The 21,254-nt window shown below is 31.0% G+C and overlaps 1 protein-coding gene across 4 annotated transcripts in view; it reads left to right on the forward strand.

The window, feature by feature from the left end:
• Positions 1-384: 384 nt before the first annotated feature.
• LOC125064771 (rho GTPase-activating protein conundrum) overlaps positions 385-21,254 on the forward strand; it is an 82,609-nt gene continuing 61,739 nt past the window's right edge. For 2 of the 4 annotated variants that reach the window (XM_047671984.1, XM_047671993.1), the window contains exons 1-2: positions 881-1,015; positions 15,123-15,212. In XM_047671984.1, the coding sequence (XP_047527940.1) occupies positions 968-1,015; positions 15,123-15,212 (138 nt within the window). In that variant the 5' untranslated portion in view covers positions 881-967. Of the gene's footprint in view, positions 441-880; positions 1,016-1,762; positions 1,811-15,122; positions 15,213-21,254 lie in introns of those variants that run through there. The other 2 variants (XM_047672002.1, XM_047672010.1) reach the window with 2 other exon arrangements.

Consider the following 21,254-nt stretch of genomic DNA (forward strand, 5'->3'; position numbering starts at 1 on the left):
TTGAGAAGCTACAGACAGAATATTACTATTACACTATAATAAAAATGTATTAGTACAAATCATATTGAGTTAATCGCGTGATAACTATTAAATTAAATTTTATTATTAACATTAACTTTATTAACGTAGTCAATACGCCAACCAGGATGAAAATAAATTAATTGTCTCTAGATTATTTTAAGTACCTACTTAGTACAATTGATTAGTAATAAACAATTAAAATTAATAAGCTGAATTTGAAATGAACATTGACGACAGATTCCAATCCGCAGCGACGCTGATCTAAGTAAAATTTTATTCATAACCATGTGATATTGTATCTCGCTTATCAAGATCACGTGAATAATCTTATTTCAGTCATATTTCTCTGTTTGAACACAAGAGTTTGTTGTTTGGTTGAACTTGTGATAATGTTGCAATGTGACGGTAATTCATTGAGGGTAAGATTGTTTATAGTTCGTAATTACTTTATTTTAACAGTAATTAATTATAAAGTTGAGTGGTTCCTGCAGAATGGTGTAGAGCAATTCCATCTTCAACTTTAGGTGTGTTGACTATGATTATTTTTGCGCGCATTCAGCAATCGACAATAGACAAATATAAACACCCAATCACTCTCAGGGTTGCGAAGAACCAATCAAACGCATCTCTATTGAATCTTTGCGGCTGGTCGACCACCATATGTCATAGATTTCCATTTTTATTTAGTTTACACCACCCATACATATAAATATAAATATAATATATGTTATACACACTGCGCCGATTAAAATTAAATGGAATGGCGAATGATGTAGTATTAAATTGTAACCGCGTGTGTAGAGTTGTGAATCAATTGCTTAGTTACTATAATAAAATATCGAAGTAATTCTTAAAAAATATGTAATGAAATTGAGTGCAAAAAATAAAATCTTTGCGTGATATTGAAACATTTTTATAAGAATTTATCTATCTCCATCAGTGTTTTATGTTATTGCCTACTTATCGTTTTTCATATTGTTCAAGAGAGATAAAGGTATGTACGATGAAGAGGAAGATAAAAATAACATGCACTTGGATATCTTACTATCATTTCGGGTGAAATGTCTATTTCAATTTTTAAGGAATATCAACGACGTTTTTGCGATAAAAGTACAAGAAATTATCAATTGGTCAGTGAGTCAGGGTCATCCTCAACAGTAATCGTCCTTGAAATCTTGACATCTGGCGAACTTTTTATTTGGTGAAAAGTTACTTCGTGGTAAGGCTTAGTGCAAGCTGGGTGGACCACCCACTTGCACTAAGCCTTACCACGAAGATTCTACCGCTACACAGTAATGCTTAATATTGCTGTGTTCCGGTTGGAAGGAAGTGAGCCGGTGTAACTTTAAAAACAAGAAATATAACATCTAAGAATCCAAGTTTTGTTTTGTTTTTGTTTTCTTACAGAACTAATGTACGCTAGCGATCACTTAACATCACGTATCCCATTTACGAGACCTACCTCGTTTATATTTAAAAAAAATTACCGTATAACGTCTGGTTAAATGTCACTTTCATTTAATCCTTACGTGTTCTCTTTTAGGTTTTATAATATTATGAGTCAAAATCCAAACATTAAACTGTTTGGGGCAAATCGAAATTATAAATGACTCCGATATTCTTCGTTTAATAAATGTTGTGGTTAAGCTCTTTAAACATTACAATTAAAAGACAGGAAATGAAGTGGCTAGCAAACATTACCGAAGATCAAACAATCGCACCACAGGTTATAAATATTGACGAAGACATTGCACGAGTCGCGATCTTGGCATACATTTTATGTGTATGGGTTTGTTTAATCATTTGAAGCGATGAATTGTGTTGCTAACTTAAAGAATTTTACCAGTTTTTAAATTATTCAGGGACTTTTTTGTAATTGCTTCGTTTTAAGCCTGTAACTTTTGATGACTTTATTTTCTAACATCTTTTTTATTACACTAACATCTTGTTAGTGTAATACAGGTACAAGGGATATAACGTCTTAGACCTCGTGGATGACGTTGCATTTACGGCGCAAATAATGCGTTTTATTTATTACATTGCCTTTCTACTATTCTGTCTATAAGACAATATGACCACTTACCATAAGGTACGTATTACGTACGCTTATATCTTTTTATGTAATGGTACAATGCATCTCAACAAATAAATAAACGAATCTTACTATTCTGACTGAGACTGTGCCCTACTGCTGAAAGAAGGCATTTCCCCGTATTGCAAGTTAAGGTAAAGGTTTCAGATCTAATTTCACGATGATACGTTGCGAATCACTTACACGTGTTAGTATTGCTGAAGCATGTTTACGATATTGGCGTTTGCAGTTGAGCACGAGATTAATTATAAAAACTAACACCCAAAAAAGCAATTGTCGGTGCTCGCTTGGATTTCAATCCACGACCTTTGTTTGAGATCTACTTCTATCTACGAAGCAATCTCGTCTTATTGTTATAACAAACATACGATTTATTGAATACATTAAAATACACAACGTGTTTGATTATAATGCCATACTTTGGTAACAATATAGACGCAAGCGCATTACATAAATTACGCAGTTACCTCCAGTTCTTAGGTATTAGTTATCACACATCTATAAAGCTATAAACACGTATTCCAAGACATTGTACGCGATATTACTTTGACCTTGCCAGCTTGTATGTTATTTTCAATGGCGCGACAACCACAGATAACAACAAGTCCAAGAATTATCAATTCTGTTCCAGATTACTTTTACAATAACTCTTTACGAACGTTTGGAATATATCTGAGGTATGATTTCGTCTTCTATTAAAAGAGAAGGATTCGATTTTTTAAATTTAAGAATTTATTTACGGCAGAGAAATTTATTTATTTAGTTTAGTGTACGTATTATGTTTGTTGTACATAATAGTAGTAATTTCTTAAGAATATGTATAAATAAATTATACTAAGAAAAAATGTTCACTTTTGCTTGAATTTTAAATTTAAATACAAAAGTATATTTAAATGTCAAACATTAAAAATGAGTACTCATTGAGTTAGGTTTTGTAGAAGGTTCTAAGTATGGTGTTGATATCATTAGGTAGGTACTGATTAAACAAATGAAGATAATATGACATGTACCTCACTCACTTTCACCCTGGTTCACGAACCCTTAATATTAAAAAAACACCTTTGTTTGTGACATAAAATCTATTCTTCGGTTATACTTAATAATCAGACTGTTAGTAATAAAATATCATTTCTTGTTTGAATAACAGATTTATAAATTAATACAGTTTTACGTGTTGTGATACGGTATAACACGAATAACGTTATGTCTTCTGATTATATCTCCAGACGCCTGTTTATTACATAAATCAGTATGTTAAGAGTAAAATCACTCAGCTTTGATGTCATCCCGGCCCCGGTCAATGAACCGTAACTTGTCGCAAGCAAAACTTCCACTAAATTAATAACTAGCTCAGATCTCTATTCAATTGCAAATACAATATAAATTACAGAAAAGAATAATATTTTATAGTAGTCCCCTAATTACGGTCCCTAATACCCGCAAAAATATAAGACTCAAACATTTTATTATTGATTTGTAAAAAGGATTTAAAAAAATTACATTGATTTATTGTATTAAATACATCTTAAGCCGAATATAATACAAGATAGCATTAATTTTATTATGTCACAATAGCTTTATACAAAGGGTATATAAATTATTTATAAAATATACACTGAGATCACCACGAATTTAAAAGCTTGTGTAAACATTAATCGCACGAATTAGCGCGACGCGGATTCTCGACCTTATCTGATTGGTCTTTACATCTTGCTTCCTTGTTGACTGAATCTGAATTATCAAAGTTCGTTGCCGCACTCTGAACTTAACGGTAACATAAAACTCAGTTTAGCACAGTTCAGTCACCTCCTCGCCGGTGAACCCTGTGCATGGTCGGTAATAACTGGGTAGGTCATTCTTGGTACTTCTATAATTACTAGAATGCCTGCAATCCGGAACACTCACAGGAGGTCGGAATGAAGTTTGTTACTTCTCTCGTCTCGGTAAGGAATGACCTGGGTCGAGATTGAGACTAGTTCCTTCTCTACCAATAGAAGAATACTGCTTAATGTACACCAGTCGTCAATAGTCCAGGGGATTTAGTGGTAAAGAATCTCACATAATTCAAATTTCTCAGGAAGTCGAGTAACTTTATAAATTTTCTCTTGCGTGATAAAAAAAAAGGTGACAACGATAACAGTATAAAGTTTTATTTGTATACGTCTGTGGTCTTAATTTAAATTATAGTAATGAATTAGACAACTCATATTATTTGTTTTTATAAAACATCACAGAAAAACATGATAGAATAAAAATCTACCACATGTAACCAACCTGCATTGAATTTGCATAAACTCTAAATCTTACTCTCGAAAGCAGTGTGTATCTTACATCCCATCACATTAGTGCGTTTTTACTTGCGGGTAGTAGGCATCGTGCAAGCCCGTTTGGGCATGTACTACCCGCAAATATTCTATCGCTGAACAATACTTAGTATTTGAAGATTGAAGATTAGAGCATGTACAACATATTATCTACAAATAATATTTCCTATAGTGCCAATGTTTATAACCAGAGGTGAACACTTACTATCGGTGACCTATTTGTCCGCCTACCTATATTATATAAAAGACACAGGTACCTACTCAAAAACATACATAGAGGTGACTATATATGTAGCTGAGTTAACATAATTACATACGACATGCTGCTGTACAAACAATGTAGGACTGGAATTTATTATCATTAATATACACAGTGCACTATGTTTGTTTATGTCCTGCATCCATTTAAAGATATCGACATTTTAAATACTTGATTCAATCATTGTATGATGTCACGTCTGTTGTAATAGCTCGTTAACACGTCTCATCCGACGCACAAGTGTCGTGTTTAATCTGACTTCCTGTCAAGATATAATACGCTTGAATTGAATCGGTATAGATTATCATTTTTACACATCGATGACGAATAATAAATGATTTCGGTATTAAACGATTGCTATCTTTATTGTATTTCAATGTTTTGTATGTTCATCTGCCATCTATATTGGAGATATTATAATCCGCGAGTAAAATTCCCTCTACGATCTCTTGGGATGGCAATCAGCACCAGCGAAGTTTAAACGTAGGATGAATTAATGAATTACGTATTTTCTTAGACACTGTTCTAGAGTTACAAATTTATATCTGCGTTCTGCTACTGAGAAATGTTGACAGACAATCTTACTATCCCTTTCCGGGATTTAACTGCTAGCTTCTACCCTAAAAGTCAGCCACTAGACGGAAAATACAATAATTAGACATTTACATAAATGAACACAAAAATCAGCAGTTTTATAATAACTTCCCATTTAGTAGTTATTGTAATGTGCCTGATTATTATTGAAATTGTAAATTTAAACAACACCAACCTTAATTTACACGTTATTGTCTAATACATTCCAAATAAAATAATCGAAAATATACATTCATTTTTATTTTATATAAGATGTTGAGTTGTGGGTTGTTTATGAGGACCAAAACAAACTTTTTCTCTATTAATCGTATTTAGAGCTGTAGTTTGATTTTTTTTGTCAATTGGTCCTTTGTACCCTAAATTCTTAGTCTTAATATCATACAATTTTTTTTCTTGGCAATCTAGATGGCGTGGATATCAATATAACAAGGGAAACAAGGTAACTGGAATTCGGGATATCATTAATAATGTTGAATAAAAAGAGGTTATCACATCTGATAAGTTTGTAAAATAAACATCTACATAATTCTATATTTCATTAAAATATGACTTAGCAATCAGCATCAGAACTGACCCCACATATAGACATTAGAAAATAAACCATATCATTGTTTTCTTGTTTTAATTATCACCTACTTATAACTACACATATCATTCCTAGCTAATTACAAACGCGACGAAACAAGTAAATATGTACACAGGATTTAAATAGCATTCCTTGCACGTATCACGGAAACCCTATTCAGAAATATCTCAATAAGGCGTCGAATTCATCTCATACAAATGGAATTTCCTCATAAACAAACGATCGTCAGACGTGGACCGGCGCTAAATTATCATGCAAATATCGTGAGTAAATGTGGGCTCCTGAATAAGATGTCTTGAATACAAATCGTGCGTGGTGTGTTGCAATGTACCTTTGTTCTAGAAATATACACATGGTGGGGAAAGGCGTACATCGTGTCCGAGATCTATATTACTACGTTTTGATAAGTTTTGTTGGACATAGGAGGGCGAAAAATTTGCACGTTGAAAGGAAAATGTAAAGTTATAGACCGATTCCAGTATTAAAAAAAAAATATATTTTTTTATTTCATATAATTTTATGTTAGATACTGTTTATATAATACTGGTATTTATTATCGATAATATATGATAACAAAAGGCAGATGGAGCGCACTGGACATTAAAGTGAAACAACAAAACGAAAACAAATTACCGGTATTGTGAAATTACGCGTCTTATTTTATTAATACATCAGAGTACTCACTTTAGTTATTTATTGTTTAATAATTTAATCTAAGACAGCTTATTCTGATTCGATTAAAGAATTCAAAATCAATGTTTTTAACACTGCATACGACCTTCTTTTCCGGCTGCATTCGGAAATCCGCAAAAAATTACAAAAATAATCGGTATGTCGTGAAATCGCGGTCAATGGCGCGGACACCACGTCGGCCGTGGTCAGTAATGGGGGATGCGTGATATCAACGTTTGCGCAGACGCACGAATTCACACTCGAACTAATGATAGAATTGCATTAATTTAGATAATCACGCAACCATTTTACTATAATAATGGATTATAAATTGTACATAATATATTAATAAAAAAATGTTATACATATAAAAGGAAACTATAATGATAAAATAATATTAAATATTACTAAAAAGAAAACAAAGTAGCTATATTTAAATACAGTGACGTTTTAGTACGAATGAGGGTTGAGGAAACAAAAGGAGAATTCGAAGTTTATGGATTATATTATATTATTCCAACACGTTAAGGCGGGTTGGTAGATACGTATGTGGCAGAATTTTATCGGATACACACAATTTCTTACGATGTTTTCCTTAATGCAGCATAAGATAAAAAGATGCATAGAAGAGAGCATAAGATGAATTATACAAAATCTAATTGATGGCAAGCCTTATATACAAGTCCAAGAGAAAAGATACCAGCCAGAGCCACTCCTATCAGCTATTCTAAGAACGAACATCAATATTTTGCATCGACGATTAAATGTACACGAGCTTGGACTTGTGACGCTATCAAAATGCAAATAATATATAAATTTATATCATTATATCAAAAATATAACAGAAAACTATTCTATTTAAAGTTAAGAACATCCTAGTACTATCGGAAAGAGTTCAGGTGCAGAATCAACGTTGCCAATGAGGCAGTCAAGTTTTATCTAAAACAAACTATTTTAAAAGCCAAGCTTTTTCTTCTTAGTGGATACAGAAGAAAATCAAGAGTGTAGAGTGTAGATTTTATCGAAAAGATCCGGCAAGAAACTCAGTAGTTACTCTTTATCAACATTTAAAAAACATATAGTTATGTTAGTTGAATCCTGCCTGGAAGTCAACAAGTATCAGCTTTTTTATCATCTGTGTAATCTTATATGTAATAATATGCTTTTTTATTAATGTATTTTTCAAATGGTTTTAATTTATGAATCGGCAAAGTTAAAAAGTTAAAGGCGTTTGAAACCTCGTTAATGCATGTTCGCCTGAGCCCTTTTCGAATTATGTGGTCATCGAACTAAAATGTGAGGGTGAGGGAATATAGAGTGTACCTGTGTTTGCAAAGACACTTGTACAATATTAGGATATATTCCTGAGATTGACCAAAATTCGAATAGGAGATTGTTATTGTGTTGGGCTTAAACTTTCTGTGTACTTAGTGGAGAAGACGCTCGGTTGGCCGCGTGAAGTGTACAGCCATTTTTTTTAAGTCAAATAATAATTTAATTTATAATAAAATATTAGTTACATAATATGCATTATTTTCTTGGTGTATGTTATGTATTATTATAAACACTCAACTGTCATTGAACTCCCGAGACATGTTACAAATTGAAACACAGCGAGGACTTGAATACTAAATGCACCTTTGTAACCATGTTGTGATCAAATTGCGTTACCCCTTGATGTAACCAGTTACGGTGACGGGTTGTGCAACCGAAGTTGTGGGCGTATGTATATGGTTAATTGTATTAATTATGTATTTTCGGTATTCTATCTCCTGAAAAAAATCTTTTGTAATTTGACGTTGAAAATTACCTTAAAACTAGCTACTCGTTCTGTCTTCGTACGTGTGAAATGATTCCAAAGTTACCTCCCATTCTCCTCTATTTAAGCTGAAAATTTCCAAAGTCCTTTATTAGTTGATGGATATTTCAGAGAAGTTGCAAGACTCGATATTTGGAGTTTGGACCTTGCTGTGTTTCCTGCATTTTTATCAATTACTTTGGTCGTGTCCGTAGCCTCTTAAAATATTTCATTTGGGGCCTGCCTAACAGGTTTTAGTGCCTGTAATAATTATTTAAACAACATCTTAGAAATTGTGGAAATGAGGATGGATTTAAATATTTATCTAAATAACAGGGAAAGTCATAATTTAATCACACAATAATGAAAGTGTAGATTTGAAAGATATTGATGTCATTAATAATAAGCATCGTATTTAGATACGAGAACCAAGATTGCTCAGTGAACAGTACATGTGTTCACGCACGGGTTCTAATTCGGCCAGCAAGCGACACTGAGTTCTCATTTGCATAATTTGTGTTCATAATTCTGTGAAAGAAAATTCTGAATTTGAGAAATTCTATTGCATATGTGTATCATCAACATCTGCACTGTTTTCATTTCATATTGAGGGGAGGGCAACCGGGGCAACTGCCCTAGGGTACAAGAGAGGGGGGTCTCCACGATAAGGATTCCGACGAGTTAACTTAAAATAATATTAGTAATTACTGTTTTAAAAGTTGTTCATAACAAGAGTAAAAATATTATCGACAAATCTGACTGACAGAAATGAAAATGTTCAAATTAATTTGTACAATAATAATTAGGGACCTCATTTGTCGCCCCAGGGCTTCCAAGCTTTCTGCACCTAAGAACACATAAATACGGCGTTAGGCCAGCAACAGAATATTTACGGTTTTTATTTTTTTATTTTTTACTGTAATACATTGTAAATATGATTAAATACTACACATCAAAATTACCCTTTCGCGTCTGTTGGCCGTAATTTTGAAGTAGAGGTTGGATTTTTATTCTATTTTCTCTTCTATTTAGAGTTTTAACAGTAGAATACTTTCATATATAATTTTGTAATAGTCGAGAGTCTTGATTTACTTTAATGAAGTCGTTAAAATATATTCATCGTATTATAGAACACATGCATATATAACAGATTTGAGTTTTAAAAAATGGGAAAATATATTTTTATTTTTTATTATATTTTATTCATATTTATTTTAAATATTTATTAATTATATACAAGATATCTCAGTTAATACACGAAAAAGACCGTAGCCTGTATAATACACCGTGTATTATTGTTTAATATATGATGGGATGAATCAAATTAATCGTGCGAAGCCGCGTTAGTTGTTTTAAATTTTTCTACAGCTCGTATGTAGGTAATAAATTGTTTAATAGTAATGCTTTAGTTCGACCTTTGTGGAGCGTAGGCGACTGTTGCAAATATTACATTCAGTATTGTTGTGACACGCCAATAATTTCCATATAATTAGATATACAATAGATATCGTCATTGCAGACTGCCGAGGTTTCTTCATAATTCATTTAATATTCGTTGGAAAAATATTTTGTAAGTAATTTGAAAATATCGTGAGAGACCATGTCAAATGAAAATCTGTCATGTATCCATCAACCCGCATTTAACATCGTAAAGGAATAAGCCTCAGAACTTTCTCATGCGTTGAAAGTATGAGTCGCACGAACATTTACAGAGTACTTTTTGGACGTTTACTTTACTACTTTTATTTTAAAAACAAAGTTTAAAATCTTCCACGCTATAATTAACACTTATCGATCGATGTGGATATTACCAATCGAAGTAGCTATCAGCTCGAGAAGTTCAATCAATAAGGGCAGATCACTTTAAGACATTTTAATAAAGCTCAGAAATTGTTAAGTCAATGAGATTTAATAGGCGTGTTATCACGAAACATAAACCTAAAATGATGGATTACAATTTTGATACATTTAAAACTGTGTATGTTTTTTTGTTGTTGAATTTGAGTTTGTTAATTATTTTTGTTGCGTAGACACATCACACAATAACTTGGTTCATTGTAAGATAATATTAGCAGTACATAAGTGCACTTCCTTACGAAACTTCCTATAACGCGGCTTGAATTTCGTCGGCTGCGGTTGAGTTTGGTAACTGTATTTGAAATGTGTTCGTTTTATGCATGTAAAGATTCATTTTATCTATAAAAATGAGAATATCGCTCCAGATTACGTAACACGTTTCACTTGTACAATTTTAATTATAGACTAAGCATTTGGTTCACGTTTTCGTAAAACATAACCAGCTTTGGTCGTATAACGCATGCATACATTTAACAAGAGTAATTGAAGATTTCCCCTTGTAACTTTTTAATGTAATAAAAAATATATGATCTTTATGTTTCGAGTTAGCATGTAATATTCATATTTTTTTTTAAATTAATCATATTTTTGCGTGAGTAGATACACAGATAAAAAGAACGATTTTGTCTCTGGTTTGGGGACCTCTTTAGTCAATTCCATTTGGTGTGTTGTTTTTTTATAATATAGTAGAGATAAAATACATACTATTTTTAAATGTTATTGAAATACTTTGCATAAAGTACGTATATTTTTGTCGTAGCTTTATCGTTTTGTTAATAGTGCTATTTATCAGTAGCCTTCAAACAGATCACGGCAATTTCAATAATAAATTTGCGGAACTAACCGCCTATTATGCTCTGCCCGATTGAAAATCTTCCTTTGTGTTCTGTCACGGTTCTGCGTTAATAGAAAAATGTTTGTAAAATTGTGGAGGACGGTATAATTATATAATCTATCAGAACCTTGACATTAGTACCACGCTACTCTTTTTTAGCATTTAAAATAACTAGTGGATCTCCCGCGAAACTTCACGTTTATTAAAATATTTTTAAGAATTTCGAAATCTATGACTGAACCTATAATTATTTGGTTTCATTTCATTGTAAACTGCGAGTCACTAATCTGCATTTGCCGCCAAAATTATGAAACCTTTAATTAAATGAAAATTTTTATGTCAAATAAAATACATTAGAATGTCAAATAAAATACGTTCTAGTTAGTTTTGTCGAAAAAATTTTACTTTAATTTTGTTTATGTTTTTCATTTTTTTTTTCTTATACAGCCGTATGCTCTCAAACCGGCCAAGAGTAAGATTTTTCCGTCTTCTAAAATTTATTCTTTGTTAAATCGTAACAATTTAGTAAATTGCAATTAAGAATCCTCTTTAATTTTCTGCAAATCTACGACTGGAGCTCCTCAACATGAGACCATAACCGATTATTATGTGCAGCTATCGTGCCATAATCACTGGGACAAAAAACAGCTTACACTATTAATATATAAGATTATTTAAATTAAAACTAACAAAATCAACTAGCACTAATAGCTTTTATATAATCTTTGCTAAAGTGAGATCAAATACTTTGCAATCTCTGATGCTCAAGACAATTTAGTGAATCTATTTATTTTTTTAATATATATTTTTCATTACCTTATAATTGTTGGCCAGAATAAGTAGCCTGCATTCGTTCCTTTAGATTTGGTATGAATAAATAGTGTTTCTATTTGTGTGACGAGAAGTCGTCATTTTTGTAATGGAGTATGTGAGCGATAAAAATGCTTACTATGGTAAACTAAGTATTAACAATAGTGTTCTTTTTTTATAGTTACCTTGATACCTTTGAAAGGAAAGATCAGCAGTGAATTGTTCAGAACCTTTTGTAAAATTTGCTTTCAACTTGAACTTGTATTTAAAAAACAAAGATTTACTTGAGTGCCTTTTAATAGTGATTATTTCCGTTTAGGTGATGTATAGAATACGCTAAAGGACCTTAACAAAAAACCCATTGCGAGTTGTCATAAATAAAAGCTATTTTTATATATATATATATTTTTTTTTATTTCTTTATTTAATAATTGCTTTATTTTTAATTCTGATTTAATATAAAATACGTAGCGCTATAAAACGATTACCGTGCATGATAATTCAGCTTGCCATTTTATTTAAATCTTCTCTAAATTCCATCAATATATTATTTGATAAATTGCTCAATTGAAAAATTAGCAGCCATCTTGTCAAAACCATTTTAAAAGTGTAGTTCGTATTCGAACTATACTCAAACCATGATTGCTTTATTGGATATCCAATTTTGTACATATGTGCCAATAGTATTGTAAACATTGTCGTGTTGCGTACCTTACGAATGCTAAACTCTAGAAAGCGTTGTGAAAGCGCGCTTAGAATGCTTCGGGCGAGAAGCAATTACTTCAAAGTTGGGTTAAGACTTGTCGAAAACAGACGATTTTGCACTACCGAGCGAATTTCAAAACTTGCGTAACACAATTTGAACACAATAATATAATATCTGAAATTGAGTAAAAAAACATTAAAATCGATTATTTGTGTATAAATAAATATTTTTTTTACGGATTTTTATTTGATTAAAAATACAGTAAATAGAAAACGATCGAATAAATTATATCTTTTTATATAATTGATTTGGCTAAAAATATAAGTATAGTTAAAAACTATAACACAATGACACAATAAGATCACCTTTTAATTTAGTTTTCTCGACTTGTCTGAACCTAGCTCAATAATATTATCACTCATTACGCGATTACAAGGCGTTCGACAATTTGAGCTAAATAATTTATTTTTTATTGCTACGCGTGTATATTATCACTATATTTAAATATAATTATATTTCATTTCGCTGCAAAACGTAGATATTTTACTTTTGATATAATATATTAATTAAAATATAAGTAGACTATTCCGTCAGAAATGAAAAGTTTAAAAATATTTTGAATTTAAAATGTAGGTAATAGTAATGATTTGTTTTTAGAAATTGACTTAAAAGAACGTGAATTGGACCTCAATAAAAGTTATCTGAAAGGTGCAAAAATATAAAGATAATGAATACTACATGTTTACTAATAAATTAAATATTATTAATAATATTGCATTTATTATTTTACAATGTATATATTTGTTTTTGATTTAACTCCTTCAGGTTACGTCGTCGGGCCGAAAAAATGTATTCCATTTTTGTCCTGTGAGACTTTGAGAGTGAAGTTCATTCATTACGATATTATTATTATTCATTATTATCTTTATATAACTTACGGCTTATTACAGGAAAGCTTTATATCACCTCATATAATATTTGATCCTGATTATATCAAAGTGTAAATTATCATAAAATATTATTAGTGATGTTATGGAGCTCCGTAACCGTGACCGAAACAATCCGAAAAATCTAACCGTAACCGTATGTGAAACCGGTAATATATTATTAAAATATTCGTATCCATATCCATATCCGAAATGATATATCCCTAACATCCCTGATATAACTTTAACAAATTTTTATTTTTAAGGTACAGAGATTATTTCGATGCACCAAAAGTATACTTATTATGAAGAAATAAATTATGGAATAATCTTGTCCCTTTTTGAAGCTCTATATTTTAGTTTGGACTATTAATTAGATAATAAAATATGTGAATGATGTGACGTCACAGTAGGTCGGAAAAGGACACGCGAGGTTTTCAAACTACATATTTAATGGCTGCAGTATCTAGCCTATTCCAAATCGTTATAAAATGCTTTTTATGAACAGTAACGAAAGATAAATAGATACATACATCTGTCGATCTACAGTTTAGGTAGTAGGTAAACCTGTGGTAAATTCAAGTGAATGTATAATAGAGTCCTGGAAATTCATTGGAGTCAAAGGGATCTGAAATTAAAAGTCTTGTCTCGTTTAAATTTGACGTTATTTAAGAGAACAACATATTATATACTGTATTAACACCCAAAAAACCTTTTTATGTTTCCTGTTCGTAAAAATATTTTGCAATCTATTGCTATTAAAAAGATACCAATAATTGTTCTATTTTCAAATAAAAATATATTAATTTTATTGATACTAACTTATTTTTTATTGCAAATATAAAGTAGTTGATATTTGTCGTTTTTCGTCTATATTAACACTATTATCACCTAGCGTCTACGTCGCGTCGTCTGCGAACTGCGCAGTGATGCGTGGTGGTACGATAATTGTGCACTCTTGTTCTAAATGATAACAATTATTTTTCTATTTTCTATTGTTATTAGTATTGAGAATAGGTCCAATTCTATTTAAGTAATTTTTAAAGAACTATATTGAACAATTTTAAAGGTAATATTATGGATAACTATATTTCACATAAGATCTACTTATAAATTTTTCAAAACCAAGTTTTCTTCTTCTTCACCTTAAATTAATTAAATAAACTTAACATATATATGCTTATTTGTATTTTTTTCCATGTCTTTAGTCTGGCGCTCACTTAGATATCTTGTAAGCGCGACTGTCACTGATTCCTACTATTCTACGCCGATAATAACATTTAACGTTGAGGGTCGCGCCTACTTAAGTAAATAGATCAATAATAATAAAATAAAGATGAACAAACCCTAGATTTGCGCATCCCATGAGAATTTATGATAATAATTCTTGATTAATTTATCTTTATTTATAATATAGCACTATCCCACTTTATTGGTTTTATCTACATTTTATTTTACCTTCAACGTTCCAAAATCATCTTAGTCGACATTCAAAACACATTATGAATATTGGTGCTCTCGGCCAATATTGCATCAATTCGATGTCAAATGTTTTTTGTCTACTAGAAAAGAAAGTAAAAGAAAGATTCTTGTCAGTCGGATTTATTTTTTTACGAGACTGTTTCAAATTTTATTTTTCTAGGGCAAGTACACGATGTCGATGAAGCGCGTCGAAGCCAGCTTACGAAGAAGCAACAGCCTCACCTCGTGGCGATCCCTGAAAACTGAGTTTGTGAGTTTTTAATTTTATTCCGAACGAATTATTGAAGATTCAATTTGTATACAATGTTTAAATATATGTTATGTATGTAATGTTTCAGATGAAGAACGCTTTACTCTCCCATGTACAAATTTTAATCGCTTTTACTTTTTCATTCACATACGTGCAGCCTAGTTTTATTATAATGCAGTTAGTAACTTTGTTAGTGGGTACATCGATCAATGTTACATCGGTAAATGGTGATATTAGCTTCGGGCGTTTGTTGAAATAGTTACAAAATACAATCAAAAACAACTTCACAATACAATGATCGTAATATTGGTAATAGTCTGTAACCGTTTCTTTGAGTATTGTCATAATATTTAAGTTGGTAATTTAAAGTTTTATGACAAATGAGCGTTTATAAACACGCTGCTAGAGTAGAATATACGATTCAGTTTGTTTATTATATTAATGAAGATATGTGGTATCAAGTTATGAATAACTAAATTATAATCATTAAAAGAATTAAAACCCTTTTTTTTTGTAAATTTAGAATATTAGTTTTGTACATAATAAATTTACTTAAAAAATATTAAAAGTTAAAATAATAAAATAATTTTATTAAAAACTATAATAATAAATAAATAATTAAAAAAATATAAAATTACATTACAATTACAATTGCAAACTATGAATATTTCTGCAAATATAAGCAAAATAAAATATTAAAATACGGACGAGAAATTAAAAAAAAAAACTAACGTCGGACTGTAAACTGCCTAAATTCATTACGACCTGTGTCCGATTGTAATGGTAAGCTGAACTTTACGCAAGTCAAGGCGAGAAGTGAGAACAGCTACACAATAATACCTTATACCATGCCACTAGTTAGCAAGTGCAATAATAGGGACACCATTCGTCTTTAAGAAAAAAATATTTTAAATATGACGAAACAATAATCCTGTTGCTATTTCCCTTGATTGCTTTAAATTTAGTTCGTTTATCCTTTTTTATTTTTTTCCTAAGTATGACAAAATAAAAGCTAATATATATTTTATGACATCATATCTATATTCGTTTAAGTTGGTTTATCTTTCTTTTACGTAATAATGGAGATTTACAAGCCATTTCAACAAAGGAGTTGTCATTAGTTTTGCAGTCTTGAAATCATAATGACTTCACAAGAATTCTTATTCTATTCATATTGCGGACTTTTTATTTCAAATAGGTAGGCAAACTTTTAAACGGGCCATCTGATGGTTAGCGGGTACCACTGCCCATAGACATTGGTACTGTAAGAAATATTGTTTATTTTTCATAATACCAATGTACCTATCTTGGGAACTAAGATGATACGTACCGAAACACAACAATACTAAGCATTGCTGTTTGGCGGTAGAACATATGACGAGAGGGTGGTTGGTACCTACTCAAAGCCCTAACTTTATAAGTTTATTAACACTCAGGATTTCAATAATATGTTACTGTAAAAGCTCGAACTAAGGTAAATCTTAAGATTTTCCAGTAAAACCTAAGATTTACCGACATTAGTTGGTAAATGTAAGTATTTATTATAAAGAGACGACTTTTTCGGACTTTTACCATTCCAACCTAACCTTACCTAAGATGTAAATCTTAGGATTTAATTTAATTTCTCGTCGTTAGGTTAAAAGGTCGAATCCCAAAGTTTTATTTTACCATTCATAATCTTAGGTTTTACTGGAAAATCTTAAGATTTACCGTAGTTCGAGCTTTTACATTTACATATACACACATTTTTTTAATTATATACCCGCTGTTTGAATTACGATCACGAGCATTGTTCTGGTAAATATTTTTTTCTTATAATTTTATGTTACTTTTCCAGTATGCGTAGTTTTCCTAAGTTTTCCGTTTGTTTTTATGGTAACACTAATTGCATTTATTGTTATCGCTGCGGATTGTGTGATTTGCACTTTATGAGATTGATAGAGCTATTTTTTATTTGCATTTTTATTTGCGCATTGTGCTTACGTACGAACAATTATTGCCGTTTAAAGAATCAGCATCGTAATAAAAATATATAAAATAAAGCTGATAATTTATTACTCACTCGATGATTTACTGTAGATAATTAATTAAAGTCAGAAAGACTGACAATATAAAGTGAAAACATTTTTTTACATTGAATTCTCAAGATTCTCACGATAATTATTGGAATTGTTCAAATAACAAGTCAATTTCATAATCAGCCACTTTATCGTAGTTTTGTAAAGTGCCTTAGTTTATATAAATCGTTAACTTGAAAATTATGACTTCAAAAATATGAACCAAGTCTTAAGAAACTCATTAATAACTATTAAACATTTAAATCCTAAGCTATGTTACCTGGCATTCAAATTTAGTTATTTAATCATAATAATAAAATACATAATAAAATTAGTTAATCTCGACCTGAATGTAAAACTATGATAAATTATAATTAGTGTTATAATTTAACACCTTAATATTAGAAAAATACAGAGATTTAAGACCCCGCCTTTTCATCTTCATAGGTATCAGGACTATTCATTTTTCAGCCAGACAAACAAACGAATAGCGATTCAGCGTGGAACTGCTCCTAATATAACAAAATTAATCCGCTGACTTTCTTTCGCCGGTTCTTCTCAGATCGGGGTATTTTCTTTTGTAAACCGTGGTAGTGTTTAAATTGACAATCAATAAAAAAGTGTAATGCTCCTATATTTAATAATGGAACTTGATTGAATTTGGAAAAACATTCTACACGGTCATAATGATAGAATTAGTTTAATATTTAACAATGATGAGATGGCTAGGTCGCTAGAACATGTGAATCTTAACCAACGGTTACTGGTTCAAACCCAGGCAAGACTGTGTTATTATGCTCTCAATTTGTGTGTAATTCGTCTGAATGTGTCGGATGGAAATCGGCCACATGTGCATCCACCTACATTGGTGTGTGCGTAGCGTGGTGGAATAAACTCTAAATCTTCTCTTCAAAAAAGGAGAGGAGATATTACCGGACATTTAACGGCTTTTACTTTCTTGACTACTTTACTTTTTAACAATTTAAATCCTTATAGTGTAAATAGGTTTTATTAAATATATAAACTGTTTTATTTTTGTATACGTATGACGCACGATGATGGACACGCCTTCGATGACAGACGAGATTGTTAGAAAGATTTTGTATGAAAACTCCAATTAATGAAATTATTCAAGTCGAACAAGGAGTCTTACTCGGGTCATAAATCTGTGCAGCAGCCGTCTAATCAGAAAGCGTTGCGACTTTTTTTAATCTTGTAAAAATATCGTAAGACAAACTGCCTCATTATTAATCGTTTTACACGTGCCTATTTTTTTGCGAAAATTTCGCTACAAATCCATTTTCTTTTACAACTTCCTTAACTCATATCTATAATCTTCAAGATAATGAAGTATTTCTTTTGGTGTTGATTCTAAAGACTTTCGCTACTTACGCTTAGTTTTTTTTTAATGTTAGTAGTTAGGAGTCTTGGTAAGAATTAATTGTTTTCGAATTATGTTTATAACTTTTTTTAAATGAATACTGGCCAGTATTATTATATATACAACATCACGCAAATATGACGCAAAAATATAAAATAAGTTTAATTTAAAGTATCTAATATCGATCAATAAGTAGATATTGAAATTATAAAATACGGTATAATGTCGAACGACTGGATTTAGTCCAGTAAAATTCGCATTTTTTAGGACTACAATATAATCGTACATACTGAAAATACGGGTGTTATATTTTACATAAGTATTTTATGTTACACTTGTAGTGTAGGGTCTATATACAACTTTTAGATTAAAGAACAAATTTACAAAGATAAATTCTTTACTTTTCTCTACTATAATACATATAAACCATCCCTTTGAATCAATTTTAAGGCTAAAAACATTTTGAGGTACCAAAATGTATGACGCCTTATGACGTCACATGAAAATGTCAAACGTATCATGTCGTCGAACTATTCTTAATTTACTATCTATATCTAACCTAACCCAACATTATTTTTTCGGTTCAACGTACGTTAAATTTTGTATATTCTAATTCACGACATTCTAGACTTTTAATGTCAAAATATAATAGAAACCAAGTTCGAATGTGATTAATAATCATTAAATCGCACAAACTTTCGCATTATTACATCAACAAGATAATCGTGTGTGTAAGATCAGGCATAGCCGGGTTACTGACTAGTACGCAACGTGGTAATATCGCAACACTATCATAACACGCTAGAGGCATCAATTCTAATAAAGAAAATGATAAGATAACGAGCTGTCCGCAAAGCGCAATTAACTTAATAGATGTGACTTCACTTTCTGATGGAAAGTTGAAATATTTGATTTGTTGATTTATTGTAGCTCGTCTAGTCATTGCAAGACCTATATCTATAGCCCGAAAATATATTCATTTTAAATCATATCGTTTATTATCTCGAGATTCTTAAATATTAATTAATTATATAAATTCGAAAGTGAGTTTGTTTATTTGTTACGCTTTCACGTCTAAACTACACAACCGATAAGTTATAGAATTTTGCTTATTATTTTGTCGGGGGTAATTAAATGTATGAAGGGTATCTAACTACTGAAACAGACGGACGAAGTCGTGAGCTGAAACTAGTGTCTATTTATCTTATAAAATATGAAAGTGTATTTATTTGTTTTAATTATATTGTTACGTCAAAATTATAAGGTTTAATTGCTTCCTTTTAATAATTTTCTTATTATGGAAATGGCATACTTTGAGCGGTTGGCTGGCAATGCTATAATACTTTACTAATAGCTGTATTTTATACACCTGTTCATGTTTCTTCAACTATAACCATTCATCATCACGTGAGACAATTGTACTAACTGCTTGTCGAGTTTATTGCAACCCATTACGGTATAAGAGGTAATATTAGAGTGGAATTCAGTCGTAAGCCAGAACATCAGGGAGAGCAGTAATAGGGATTTTTAGTGCTAAGACTTTCGCCTAGGATGGATTCAGGTCGGGACACCAGTACGGCGATAGCATACGCAATCCCGTGGCGCTCTTCGAATAAATGCCGCTCATTTTTGGGTATTTATAGCTCATTTATGAGGGTATTCCGGCGAATTTAGCACCGTTGATTCCCACATGCCCATCGCTGTATATAATAGGAAAAATTCTATTTGTTTACAATCTAGACGCAATTCGTACAAAGTGAACAAAATCTAATAAAAACATGACGTCACAGTGCTTTTTATACTTCTAAGAAGGTAAACCTTGTTAGTCAATATCGTCTGTTTGCTTCATCGACTCGTAAAATACAATCAAATTTTTCAATAGCAGGATATCAATACGTCACTACTGTTATTGTTTTCCATCGAGTTCAATAGCGTTTTGATGTACTTCGAATTGTTTTTTGTAGGTTTCAAACATAGTCCAGGAGTTGAGGAAAACATTTTTAAATTATTAGCTAGCTTTTTGCACGGAACTCGTGAGGTTTGAAAGCCAATAAGATGTTACGTTAAAATTGACTTAAATATTCAATTTCGGAAGAAATACACCATGACAAAAACAAAGCGTTTTTTCTGGCGTTATTTAGACGCTGTTTCTTCTACTAGCACATTTTTGATGATACATTATATTTTACGGTACTCTTACGAGAATAAAATTTCTTAACATCCATAATATATTGATAAAATGGATGTTAACAGAATTAGTATGATTTATATATAAGTAGTATTTATGTAGTATTAGGACCTACGAATTCTCATCTTCAATTCGATTTTTAAATTTTGCCAGATTTGTTCCAAAACTTTTAAGTCTTCTTACAGATGATATAATAAAAACAGAGAAAAAAAATGAGCACGATGTCTATTATCGTTAGAGTGATATTTTTTTTTATTTTTTTTTTAATATATATATTATAACTATGCTAAGTAAATAATTTTCAATAAAAGGTCGTCCGGCAGAGATCTTTTGTAAGACATAAGTAATTTTATGTAGACTTTTTATCATTACACTTCATTACGTGTAGCTTTATGGTACACGAATAAATAAATATT

The sequence above is a fragment of the Vanessa atalanta genome, chromosome 1 (genome assembly GCF_905147765.1).
Source record: "Vanessa atalanta chromosome 1, ilVanAtal1.2, whole genome shotgun sequence".
Lineage (NCBI taxonomy): Eukaryota > Metazoa > Arthropoda > Insecta > Lepidoptera > Nymphalidae > Vanessa > Vanessa atalanta.